Source organism: Rhodotorula toruloides (assembly GCF_000320785.1).
Source record: "Rhodotorula toruloides NP11 unplaced genomic scaffold Scaffold23, whole genome shotgun sequence".
NCBI classification, from domain to species: Eukaryota; Fungi; Basidiomycota; class Microbotryomycetes; order Sporidiobolales; family Sporidiobolaceae; genus Rhodotorula; species Rhodotorula toruloides.
The window spans coordinates 270,878-283,135 of NW_015622983.1; the positions used below are offsets into that span (position 1 = coordinate 270,878).

Consider the following 12,258-nt stretch of genomic DNA (forward strand, 5'->3'; position numbering starts at 1 on the left):
AAGCTCAGCGTGAGATACGGAGCTGTTTGAAGCTCTGTGTGCAAGCTTACAAGGCTGGCGAGTGAGGACTGAGTGAGAGGAAGCTGGCAAAGGGAACCCTTTCCTCCTCGAGCACAAGAAGAGCAAAGGGATCGCTGCGACAGGGGGGCAATGAAGTCATTCGCGAGCTCGCCTTTCCCTTTGAGGAGGGTTGAATTGGCTTCAGCCCTCGACCGCAGCGAGCCCGCAGCCTGTGAGGTTGTTTGAGCGTCCGCACGAAGTCGCGCAACGGAGAAGGGTTTTCCGCAGCAAGATGTTCGCCAGGCAGGGTTGTTGGACGCTCGCAGACTGCTTCACAGCGACGGACTTGACAAAGGAGAGTGCAGAAGGGGAAGCCGGACCAGGCGGAGCTCGACGAATAGCGTTGGAAGTCTATTTGCAAGGGAGAATCCGCCAAACTCGTTTCTACACGACGTCCTTTCCGTCCCGCGTCGTCGGGTCCATCGTCTTCCACGCCGAGAACACGCCCGTCATGCCGTCGTCCTCCTCGGGGTGCTTCGCATGGCGGCGGCGGATAAAGGCGCGCTTGGCGTACTTGTAGCCCTCGGCGAAGATCATGAAGATGCCTGTCGCGACGAAGGCCGGCGCCCACTGCCACGAGATGCTCTTGTGCTTGAAGACGACGTCGTTGATGACCGGGATGTAGACGAGCGGGAAGGGCGTGAGGAAGCCGCCGACGACCGACCAGAAGAGGATTTGGTTCGCCCAGACGTCGTGCAGCCACTGCGTGTAACGGCTGCAATGTGCGAAGACAGAGGGTCAGCGCTGCGTTCGGCAGTATTGTTGAGAGCCACGGAAAAGGAACGCACTGCTCAGGCGTGCGGTCCATCTTGAAGAGCGAGCGGCGCAAGTCCATACACTCGAAGGCAAGGAACAAGAGGATCCAGACCATCGTCGCAAACGTCGCCGAGCGAGCTTCGAAGACGAGCTGCGAGCCCGGGTTGCCCGAGATGTTGTTGTTCGAGTCGATGCCGAGGTCGCCGTTGCCCCAGTGGAACACGATCAAGGTAAAGACGCCGAGACAGCAGCCTGCGCCGACGAGGCCGTAGACGAGGATATCGATGATGATCTCGGGAGCGAAGACCCCCATCTTGAGCTGTGAAAGAGGCGGGGGAAGGGTCAGTACGGGGCAAGCGGCGGGCCGGGCGCAAGGATCCGGTACTCACGTTGTGCGGCTTGCGACGCATCTGCAGGAGGATTGGACGAGCGAAGAAGCGCGGCGGAACTTGTCAGCGTGCAAAAACGAGAGGAAGCGGCAAGGGAGACCCACGATGTCGACTTCAGCCTTCTCGGCTCCGAGACCCATCGCCGGCAGACTCGACGTGATCATGATGATCCACAGAATTTCGACGGGCGCGAGGGGGAAGACGGAGAAGTCGTTCTCGTCCTTGAAGGCGAGCCCGATGAGGAGCGTGAGCGCCTGCATGACGTTCCCGGCGAGGAGGTGGAGGACGAATTTGCGGATGTTGGCAAACATCCTGCGACCTTCTTCGACAGCAGCGAGGATCGAGGCGAAGTTGTCGTCGGCGAGAACGATGTCGCTCGCGTCCTTCGCGACATCCGACCCGCTGCCGATTCCAACGCCGACGTCGGCGCGCTTGAGCGAAGGACTGTCATTGACGCCATCGCCAGTCATTGCGCAGAATGCCTTGCGACGGTGAAGCGCCTCGATCATGCGGACCTTGGTGTGAGGAGCGCAGCGGGCGATGACGAGCGGGAGGAGGGGAAGCTTGTCGACCTCGTCGTCCGAGAGCTTGTCGAACCTGCGGAAAACAGCGTGAGCAACGTGGCGAGACGAAGGAGAGGAAGCTGTACGCACTCGGCGGCAGTCATGACCATCGCCTTTGCCGAGTCCTTCGATATCAAGTTGACGTTGCGCGGGAGGATGCCGACCTGAAGCGCGATGGCCCTCGCAGTCGCAGCGTGGTCGCCCGTAAGCATGTGAACCTGGATGCCTGCCTCGTGGCACATGCGGACGGATCCCTTCGTCTCGGGACGAGGGGGGTCGTAGATTCCGACAAGTCCGTAGAGGGTCATGTCGGTCTCGATCTGTGCGCGGTCGGGGTTGCCGGACGAGCTGGAAGCGCCGGACCAGGGCTTGGCGGCGAGAGCGAGGACGCGGAGGCCTTGCTCGGCGAGGGCTTCGACGTTGGCGAAGATCTCCTCCTTGATCGAGTCGTCGATAGGGGCCGGTCCGTCTTCGAGCTGAATTTGCGAGCAAGCGTCGATGAGACGCTCGACGGCGCCCTTCATGAAGGCGAACTGCTTCCTGCGGGCAAAGGCGAGTCAGCGAGGAGATGGAGACTAGGGTAGGCGAGACGCACTCCTTGCGGGCATAGAGGACACTCATGCGCTTGACATCAGAGTCGAAAGGGTACTCGGCGACTTGAGCTGCGAGATAAGGCGAGTCAGCTCAGCAACTTTACCGATACCGAGAACCGCGAACTCACTCCACTCCGGCGATTCGCCCTCAATCCACCTCTCCCTTCCCCACCCAAACCGATGCGCAAAAGTCTGGATGGCGCACTCGGTCGGGTCTCCCCTTGCCGTCCATCCCTCGCCCTCCTTCTTGAATACCTTGGCGGTACTGCACATGCTGGCGATGTTGAGAAGCGTCGATAGTTCTGAACCGCCTTTCTCGAGAAGTGCGTCGGGGGTGGTTGGTTCGGCTGTTGCAGGAGGCGGAGCAGATTCGGAGGAGGGAGAGGAGGCCGCAGGCTTGTCGGCTTGGTCGGCGGATTTGGCGGGCGAAGAGGGGGAGAAGGAGAGTTGCGCGATGGTAGGATTGAATGGCTCGTTCGACTCGCCGACGCTGATTGTGCCGCGAGAAGGAAGCCAGGCGGCGCGGACAACCATCTTGCCTGCGAGCGAGCGGGACGGTCAGTGATTTCGGACTCGAAAATCGTCAAGAGGCAGACGCACCCTGTGTGAGCGTGCCCGTCTTGTCGGAGCAGATGTTAGTGACGGCTCCGAGCGCCTCCAGGGAGTCGAGCTTCCGGACAATGACATGGCGCGCGACCATCGCGCGCGTTCCGCCGGCGAGGGTGATGGTCAGGACGACGACGAGCGAGGCGGGGATCATCGAGAGGGCAGTCGCGATGGCATAGAGGATAATCTCCTTGTTGCCGCGGAACGAGTTGGCGGCGAAACAAAAGAGGGCGAAGAGGCATCCGATGAAGAAGAGGGCGATGGCGAGCCACGAGAGCGTGCGCTGGAGTGGCGTGCCGGTGTTGACTCCGAGGAACTGACCGATGATGTCGATCGTCGTGAGCGCCCAGGCGGCAGGGTAGCGGTGCCACGGAGCGTGGCCGTCGTCGTTCCTGCGGACCTTGCGGACCTTTGAGTCGCCTCCGCGCAAGGACTGGGCAATTGCGCCAATCGAGGTGTTCATACCGATGCCGACGACGATGCCCTTCGCGCGGCCCTTCGTGACGGTGCTCGAGGAGTAGGCCATCGTGATGCGGTCTCCGACGCCGATGTCGCGCGGGTCAAAGTCGCTGGCCTTGGCTTCTTCAGCCCAGCTAGCGTTGGCGTCCTTGGCGACGGGGAGCGACTCGCCAGTAAGGAGCGCCTCGTCCGTCTCGAAGTTGACGGTCTCGACGAGGCGAAGGTCGGCGGGGATGGTGTCGCCTGTCTTGACTTCGATGATGTCGCCGACGACGACTTCGGGGGAGGGAATGGTGACGATCTTGGAGTTGCGGATGACGTGCGCGTTGGGCGAGGCGAGCGAGCGGAGCGAGTCCATCGTTTTGGCGGACGAGTACTCCTGGACGAAACCGACGCCAACGTTGATGAGGATAACTGCGGCGATAACGCCGCCTTCGATCCAGCTCTGAATGCCGAAAGAGACGGCCAAGCAGGCGACGAGAACGAGGACCATGGCGTCTACGGGGAGAGCCTTGTCAGCGGAAGTCGTCAAGCGTGTGAGAGCGGAACGCACTAAAGACCTGTCCCGCAAGGATAGACCAAATTGACACTCCTCCGCCGCCCATCAGCTCGTTCGGCCCGTCGCGCTTCTGCCTCGCCGTCGCCTCGTTGGCGGTGAGGCCGTCGTCGATGCTGGTCTCAAGGCGTGAGGCGACATCTTTGGGAGGGAGGAGGAACCAGTGAGTTTCGGCTGCAGTCGCGCCCGAGAGAGTCTTGGAGAGCTGCTTCTCCTTGTCGAATGCTGCTGGTGAGGATGAAGGCATCAAACGGCGCGAGTTGGAGTGAGGAGAACGGGATCAAGCTGTGACGGCGCTGCTGGGCTTGGAAGCAGATAGCGGCGGATGCCAAGACCGACTCGACGACGACGCCGAGGGAACGGTGAGCATGCCCCCGTCCAGCCGAGAGGTGAGCAGCTCTTGGGTGCGAGGCGAGTTGAGCGAGGTAGCGCTACATCCACACGGTGTGCGAGGGTCGGGGTTGCGCGAGTGTGTTCCTGTGCTCGAGCTAGCATATCAGTGGCCTTGTGTCAGCCTGCGAGCGAGTGCATCGCTTGAGGAAGCGGGTCGAGGACGAGGAGGACGTGTCTCGGCGCGGACTCGGCCAAGTTCCGCTCTCGACTGAACTTACCCGCTCCGTAAGACTGACTGTCGCCCGGTTGCGAGGGAACGACGGGTTGCTGCTATTCTTGACGACGACGCAAGACCACGTTCAGACGAGTTGAGCGAGGACAACTCGACGGAGCGGAACAGGCGGAACAAGTTCCTCCGCTTCTCCGTCTTGCTGTCCTGTCTGGGTGGCAAACGACAGCGGGTTGCAATGGAGCGCACAAACAACAGGCGTACAGCGAAGTCGACTTTGGCGAGGTATCGAAGAGACTTACAACGAACTCACTTGCCCGCCTCCGCCAGCTTGAGCGCATCCGCGTTCGACACGGCCCACACCTTGTGCTGGCCCTTCAGAACCTCCTCCTTGCCGTACTCCTTGACGACCGGACTGCCGACTGCTGCATTGACGAGCGAGCGGCCGAGCGTGTCGGTGCCGATCCAGAGGGTGGATTTGCCGAACGGGAGGTGAGGAATCGTCTTGCTGTGGGAGCGTGAAGGGTTCCGTCAGTAACGATGTCTTAGGCGGACCTCATAAGCGAGCTCGGATTTTACGCGCTGCACGAAAGTCGAGGCGAGCGAGCGGCGCTTCGGAAAGGAGGAAAGGAAGGCTCCTCGACTCACACAGCCAGCAACTCGGCAAAGCGATGCTCTCCACGCCCGCCAGGCGCAACGAGCAAGCCAGGGCGGAAGATGATGGTGGAAGCGTATCCGAGCGAGGCGAGGCCTTCTTCCGTCAGGCCTTTCGAGCGGGGGTAGAGCAACCAAGCGCTCGAGTTTGCCGAGGTGGACTGCAAGAACCGTCTCGTCAGTTTGCACACGTTGAGGTAGAGGCAATGGGAGACGCTGCGACGCACCGAGACGTAAACGACCCGCTGATCCGGCTTGTCCTCCCTCCTCGCCGCCCTCGCCGCACTCAACACATACTCCCTATCGATCCTCTCGAACGCTTCCGCACTCCCCGCACTAGCCCTCGTCGTCCCAAGCGCAATCAACACGCTGTCCGCCTCTGCCGAACGCAACTTGCTCGTCTCGGGTCCGCCTGCCGAGCCTTCTTTCAACAGCGCGTCAAAGTCGAGCGAGGAATGGGTGAGCTTGGAGGATGGAGTGGAGGGGTCGAGCGTTGGGGCGCGCCGGCCGAACGTGAGAACATGCGAGACGCGGGAGTCGGCGAGGGCGGCGGACAGAGCTTGCTTCCCCGTCTCGCCGGTCGCACCGAGGAGCAAGAGGCGGTGTTGGGTGGTCATTACGCAGGTAGACAAAAGTTCTGGCGAGTCGTGTGGACCTAGCGAGTGGCGAGAGCGGGTCAGTGTCGTTCAACTGATGAGAATGGCGGGAGGATGGGCGAGGAGGGCTCACGGCGCGGGAGATGGGCAGAGCAGTCCCAGCGAGTTCACAGCGGTTCGAGAGCGTGTTTGAGCGTCAAAGCAGCCCAATCAAGCGAGTGCGAGCGTGGGAGAGCGGTCCAAGGTGGTCCTCATCGGGAGCGTGACACCTTCACCCTCGACAGTTCACCCTGCTCCGCTCATTGCTGGCCTGGCAGACTGCAGAGTATGCGCACAGAGCTACTGCGCTGCTGCACTGGCCAACTCCCGCAAACGGGATCAGCGTCTCCCCGCTCTTCTCCCCTTCCGCCATGCTCCCGAAGCCTGCCGCATCGGTCCTCTTGCACGAGCGAGGGCTATATCGGCCAGACGAGTGTCGACCCTACGCGCGTGGTCGTGCTGCGTAACCCAAGACGGTCGGGATGGATGCGGGCCCCTTGCAGCCTGTGCGAAGGAGCTGTGCGTCCCCGGTGCGAGGAGGACGAGGGAGGATGGACGCGGGACTGCGATGGCGGAGAGCGGAGGGTTCCGAAGGACAGCTTGCATGGGCTTTGAGTTTGCTCTCCGCCTACGGACGTGCGCGATGCCCTACACCCCGCCTGGCTCGACTTTGGCTGCGGCGTCCGTCGACAGGCTCCCACAACAGCCGGCGACGTTCACGCAGCGACACCGACGCCACTTGGACGACGTCGATGCAGCTCGACCAGCCTCATCGTGCGAACGGCGCTTCCTCTTCGCCGTCGATGGCCGTCGCTTCGGTCCCTCCTTGAGCCCGTCCAGCCGTGCGGCTATCGACCGCGCTTAGGACGTAAATGACCGTTCGATGAGCCATCGCTGGCATTTCAACTGTCCAGCGCCATCACAATGGTCGGTGCTGTCCGTAGGAGATGCCACGCTGTCGCCTGCCGCTTTCGGCCGACGTGGAGCCGGTCGACCAGGATACCGCTTGTTCTTTCGCGGCTCTTCCTTCCTCTTCCAAACGAATGCTGTCGACTTCGGCAAGGTCCCGATCAGTCCGCAGAACAGAGCGATCCCTTCCGAACGCCACGACCGCCGTCGAGCGCGCTAAGGACTGCTCGACTTCCTCATTTCTATGAGCACGCTTCAACGCTCACGATGAGCGAACGGACACGTTCCGTGACGAATTCACAGTTGCCCACTCCAAGTTTACGTATCGGAGCTCAGAGCGCCGGCCAGAGGGCACCCTCGATTTTGCCCAACAACTCTCGACGCTTCTCTCCCTCTCTCCTTCTCCTCCTTCACTCGCTCGCCAGTCTTCGCACTCGCTACAAACTCTTCTCGACACCGTCAACCTCCCCGCGCAGTCTCACACACCGCCAAAATGAAGATCTCCTTCGCCATCGTTATCGCTGCCCTCGTTGGCTCCGTTGCTGCCGCCCGTGCGTTCCTCCGCTTGTCACCCACCGCCTTCGCAATGACACTGACCCCTCGCGCAGCCGCTCTCGACGCCCGCGCCGAGAAGGTCAATGCTATCAAGCAGATGCGCTCGTACGTCGACCTCGAGGCTCGCGGTCCCCCGGGTGGCCACCCTGAGCACCAGAAGAACGGTGGACCCCCGGGCGAGCACGGAGAGCACAACAGCGAAGGCAACGGCCGCGGATGGGGCAAGGGCGGAAGGCCCGGAAACCCTGGTGCGTTCCCCGTCCTCGCTGTCGATTGTCGGAGATCTCGATGCTGACTTGTGTGTCCATTCTAGGGCACCACGGCGGCGAGTACAAGAACGACCCGAACAACTGCGGAGAGGAGGGCAACGTCTGCCCCCCGTCGTACAACGGCGTTGGACAGCCCATCTGCGTCAAGGGACAGTGCGCTCTCCGTGCGTCTTTTCCCTCGCGGCTCCTCCCTCACGCTCACTGACAGCCATCGTCGCTCGCAGAGTGCCCGCCCGGCACCCGCCAGTTCTCGACCAACAGCCAGTACGCCTCCGCCTTCTGCGCTTGAGCAAAAAGCCAGGCGACTCGCCGCATACCGGACAGTCTTTCCCGCCCTTCGCTTTCTCCCTTGTGAATATTGTCACCACTCTTGGCTAGATTCGTATCGCCGTGCGTTCGTGCTTTAGACGCCGCAATGCCACACTCTCGTTTGCTGTTGTCCGCACAACTTCTGCAGCACGAGCGAAGTCAGCCTGCCCTCCTCACGACCGCTCTCCTTCTTCTCCCACCTTGCTCGCTTGCTCGACTTACCACGAGCGGCTTGCTACAGCTATGGCGTACGACCTGCTAGACAAAGCGGCTGGCAGTACGCCCGGCGAACTCGATGCGAGCCACTTGTACGGCCTGCTCGACCGACTCAGTGCAGCCATGTTCACGCGCCTGTACGCCTCGCCTGCGAGCTGCCTGTCCATCTTTCGGTGCGTACAGCTCTCTTGCTACACCGGCATCCTACCCGACTGACCCCTCGTGCCGTCCTCGTAACGCTCCCCACTTCATCACCGCTCTCGACGAATCATGATCAGGCTCCTCCCCGTCACTTCGCGGCACATCGTGCTGAACATGCTCTGGTACGAAGAGGTCGTGCGAGTGCGGGACGTGGCGCTCTGGGTCCGGGAGCGGAAGAGTGAGGGTGGAGACAAGGGCGAGCGGAGGTCGGTACCGGTTCCTTGCTTCGCGGGTGAAGAACAGCTCATGTTGACGGTCTATCGTGCACACAGACATCTGTCCTCCTCGCTTTCGGCGCTCGCGCGACTACACATCATCACGCCTCGAAGCTCCCGACCTTCCGACACCTCGAAAGAGGAGACGGAGCTGGAGATGAACCCGGGTTTCCGGGACAGCTTTCGCATGGCGCTAACAGGAGGGTGCGTGTCGTGCTCGGCTACCATCGGAGGAGCAGGACGAGGGCTGATCAAACGGCTTCGTCCTCGCGCAGCGGCAAGCAAGGCTCGTTTGGCGCACCGGCTCTCGAGCAGGACGAGGAGGTCACGGCGCAGTTCTTGGATGAACACGCCGAGGTGCAGTGGGAGGTGCGTCCACGCATGGAAGGGCTCCTCGACGTGCTGGTGAGCTGACGAGCTCCGTCTCGCTCGCAGACAATCCAGCACTTCATGGTCGCATCGGACGCAGGCGCAAAGAAGCCAGGCGAGAAGGTTCTGAGTCTGCTCGAGCGGAGTGGCTTGATGTACTCGCCGTGAGTTCGCCTATCCCGCCTGGAAAGTCGCCCACGTTGACGGTCTTCGACCCGCAGGACCCGCTCGCTCCGCAACATGCGCATCACGTCGAAGGGCTTCCAGTTTCTGCTTGAAGACGTCAATACGCAACTGTGGGACTTGCTGCTGGTGTACTTGGAGGAGTCGCAGGTGAGCCCTCATTTAGCTGCCCTTGTCGCGGTATCGCTGAAGACGTTCGGCAACGTCCAGGACCTTGTCGAAACCATCGGCTTTCTCTTCATGCTGGGATCGCTCGAGCTGGGTCGGGTACGCAATACCTTACTTCGTCTCGTGAAGGCCGGAGCTGACTTCGCTTCTCCCGCAGGCCTACATGACCGACAACCTCTCGCAGATCCAGCACGGCGTCTTGCGAGATCTGGCAGACTACGGACTCGTCTACTTGCCAGACGTGCGTTTGTTTCGATTCTCGCCACTCACCTCATTCGGCTGACCCTGAGCGCCGAACGGTCCCGCAGCGCAACGCACCCATCTTCTACCCGACCCGCCTCGCCACCACTCTCACCTCCTCCGCTCCTCCACTCGTCTCCTCGCGCCACTCGAACGAAGAAAAGGGCTTCATCGTCCTCGAGACCAACTACAAGCTCTACGCGTACACCTCGAATCCGCTTCAGATCGCCGTCCTTGGGCTGTTTGCGCACCTCAAGACCCGCTTTGCCAACTTTGTGACGGGTCACATCACGCGGGAGAGTATCCGCCGAGGACTGGCGAACGGGATCACGGCGAATCAGGTGCGTCGCCTCTCAGCCATTCGCAGTGCCACTCGCTGAAGCCTGCCCGCCCGCAGATCATCTCGTACCTCGCCTCTCGCGCACACCCTCAAATGCGCGCCCAAGCAGGTTCGGACGACAAACTCCTCCCCATCACCGTCGTCGACCAGATCCGTCTATGGGAGCACGAGCGGCGGCGGATCCAGACGACCGAAGGCTACCTCTACGAAGAGTTCTCGTCGACGCACGACTATGAACTGGTCGTCAACTATGCGAGGGAGATCGGTGCGGTGTTGTTGGAGTTGCCGAAGGCGAGAAAGGTGTTCGTGACGGCGGACGGGCATCAACAGGTTCGGTGAGTTCTGCTCTCAACCCCATCCGCAGCCCAGAGTTCCAGACTGACACTCTACTTCTCTCAGCGAGTTCATCAAGCGACGAATGGCGGCGGCGCAGGCGGAAGCGCAGGCGATGGAGGGGCAGGAGCCGGCGTAGGGAGAGCGGACGACGTCTTTCAGCTCGGATCAAGTGTACTGCTCACCGTGTTGCTTGTATCATTCGCAATGATGTCTCCCTGTCCAGCTTGAAGCGATTCCTGCGGCAATTGCGAGACACCTTCATCGAGCTCAGCGCAAGTTGGCGGAGACGGTTCACTCGACATCCGCTCTTGGTGTCTGCTGTTGCTCGGTTTGGTGTGCTGGACGAGGCAGCACACACGCTCCAGCACCTCTCACACTGCCGCTCTCGCCCTTTGCGCGGTCGGCGTGGCTCTGGCCAGCGCTCCGACCCATCCTGTCGACTCCGTCGCCGACTCAGGCAGCGCTCACGTTCGTGCGCTCGTACCACGGCAGGAAACGGAGGAAACAGCACCTCATGCGGTTCAAGTTGCCTGACGAGCTCGTCGGCAAGTTCTACGAGAGTGAGTCGCCGCTTCCGCCTCTGCACGCGAGATGGGAGGTCGTCCGAATGTAGCTGATCGTGGGATTTCCTGCCTCGCAGTCGACGAGCAAGGGGTTGTGGCCAAGATGAACGCCGATCCGCCAGCCAAAGTCCGCCGTCTCGACTTCCGCGAGGACAAGTCTCGAGGAGGGGAAGCGGCATCGCAGGCTCCGCGCAAGCGGGAGCGAAGGCCAAAGGAGAAGCATGGCCGATTGAGCGAATCATTCGCCACCCACCTGTCTGCACGACTTGCCGACTCCCTCACACCGACTCCTTCCACCTCCGCCTCCTCCACACCCACCGCAACTCCGCCTACCTCCCTCGAACCCACGCCCGAACCTTCCGATTTCTTCGACGTACCCGATCCAGTCTACCCTCCGGACTTTCCCGTACCGCCAAAGCTGCAAGATCCGGACGCCCGCGCAATCGCAGACGCCAAATCTGTCGCCCTTGCACGGATGCACCTCGAGTCTTTGCGCTCTGCGTTCGAGCATGCAGCGAGAACGGGCGATGCGGCGTTCGTTGCGCTCGATGTCGAGTTCTGGGAGCGGGATTACGATGTTCTTCTGGAGTTTGGCTGGACGGTTCTCGACTTCCAGAAGGACGAGGAGACGGGCGAGATCCACCCGCATAGGGAGGACCAGAACATCCGTGAGTTGTGGAAGTCTCTCTCTCCCCGCTGAACCGTAGCTGACCCTCCCGTTCCAGTCGTCCGCGACAACATGCACCGCAAGAACAGCAAATACGTTTCGGATAGGCGACACGTACGTCTCATGCTGACCTTTCGCGAGCTCCGTTCACTCATGCGCTCCTCCCGCAGCTCTTCCAATTCGGCCGCTCTCTTGTCTACGACCAGCGGAAAATTGCCACCCTCCTCCAAGGCATGCTCGCCAACTACGCCACCAGCAAAACCCTCTACCTCATCTTTCACGACCCGAACATGGACCTCAAAGCGCTGCACCAGCTCGGCTTTGACGTCCAGAACGACTTTGCGTACGACTTGCGCAAGTTGGGTTCCGGGAGCGAGGAGGGAAAGTGTTGGGTTGTTGATACGCAGACGCTGTTTGCGGGTTGGATGGCGAGGAAGTGTCAGGTTGGATTGCTGCAGGCGTGCGAGCAGGTCGAGATCAAGCCGAAGGCGCTGCACAACGCCGGAAACGATGCGCATTGTGCGTTTACCCTCTCTCCTGTTCCCTCACCTGCTCCGTTGACGTTCGATGCGCGTCTACAGATACCCTCGAGCTCTTCGAGAAGCTCATGGACCGCTCCGCTATGCCCAGCGCATCGTCCAAACTCGTCGCAACCCTCGACAACCGCATGCGCCACCGACTATTGGCGCGCAAGGCGAAGGACGAGATGAAGGCGCTCAAGGCGCAAGGAGCGCGCATGCTCGAGATCGCAGAGCTTCGGCAACTGCGCAAGACTATTGAGCCGTCGCGTTAGATTCCGGTCACGTTGTTCGTTCGTTCACCCTTGTTGTCGTTTTCCTAGCTTTTTCCCTCGCACTCGCAACCCATCGCAATCGCATTATGATC

The 12,258-nt window shown here is 61.3% G+C and overlaps 5 protein-coding genes across 5 annotated transcripts; 3 read left to right on the forward strand and 2 right to left on the reverse strand.

The window, feature by feature from the left end:
- Positions 1–444: 444 nt before the first annotated feature.
- On the reverse strand, positions 445–4,229 carry RHTO_03868 (Ca2+-transporting ATPase; the record flags this gene model as incomplete). The annotated part of the gene is made up of 9 exons (XM_016417537.1): positions 445–775; positions 849–1,135; positions 1,206–1,226; positions 1,310–1,802; positions 1,859–2,308; positions 2,364–2,430; positions 2,490–2,900; positions 2,962–3,924; positions 3,980–4,229. The coding sequence occupies 9 exons, from the start codon at positions 4,227–4,229 to the stop codon at positions 445–447; spliced, it is 3,273 nt and encodes a 1,090-aa protein (XP_016271189.1).
- Positions 4,230–4,853: 624 nt separating this feature from the next.
- RHTO_03869 (nucleoside-diphosphate-sugar epimerases-like protein) lies at positions 4,854–5,815 on the reverse strand (the record flags this gene model as incomplete). Its single annotated transcript, XM_016417538.1, has 3 exons — positions 4,854–5,052; positions 5,193–5,359; positions 5,426–5,815. 3 exons carry the CDS (start codon positions 5,813–5,815, stop codon positions 4,854–4,856), a joined length of 756 nt encoding a protein of 251 aa, XP_016271190.1.
- A 1,420-nt stretch (positions 5,816–7,235) lies between these two features.
- On the forward strand, positions 7,236–7,855 carry RHTO_03870 (uncharacterized protein; the record flags this gene model as incomplete). Its single annotated transcript, XM_016417539.1, has 4 exons — positions 7,236–7,293; positions 7,351–7,545; positions 7,611–7,730; positions 7,791–7,855. The coding sequence occupies 4 exons, from the start codon at positions 7,236–7,238 to the stop codon at positions 7,853–7,855; spliced, it is 438 nt and encodes a 145-aa protein (XP_016271191.1).
- Positions 7,856–8,118: 263 nt separating this feature from the next.
- Positions 8,119–10,279, forward strand: RHTO_03871 (transcription initiation factor TFIIH subunit 4; the record flags this gene model as incomplete). The annotated part of the gene is made up of 11 exons (XM_016417540.1): positions 8,119–8,264; positions 8,370–8,498; positions 8,565–8,711; positions 8,783–8,876; positions 8,943–9,040; positions 9,098–9,209; positions 9,270–9,326; positions 9,385–9,468; positions 9,536–9,808; positions 9,865–10,142; positions 10,207–10,279. 11 exons carry the CDS (start codon positions 8,119–8,121, stop codon positions 10,277–10,279), a joined length of 1,491 nt encoding a protein of 496 aa, XP_016271192.1.
- A 378-nt stretch (positions 10,280–10,657) lies between these two features.
- RHTO_03872 (ribonuclease H-like protein) lies at positions 10,658–12,166 on the forward strand (the record flags this gene model as incomplete). Its single annotated transcript, XM_016417541.1, has 5 exons — positions 10,658–10,703; positions 10,784–11,374; positions 11,432–11,487; positions 11,544–11,892; positions 11,955–12,166. 5 exons carry the CDS (start codon positions 10,658–10,660, stop codon positions 12,164–12,166), a joined length of 1,254 nt encoding a protein of 417 aa, XP_016271193.1.
- Positions 12,167–12,258: the final 92 nt, after the last annotated feature.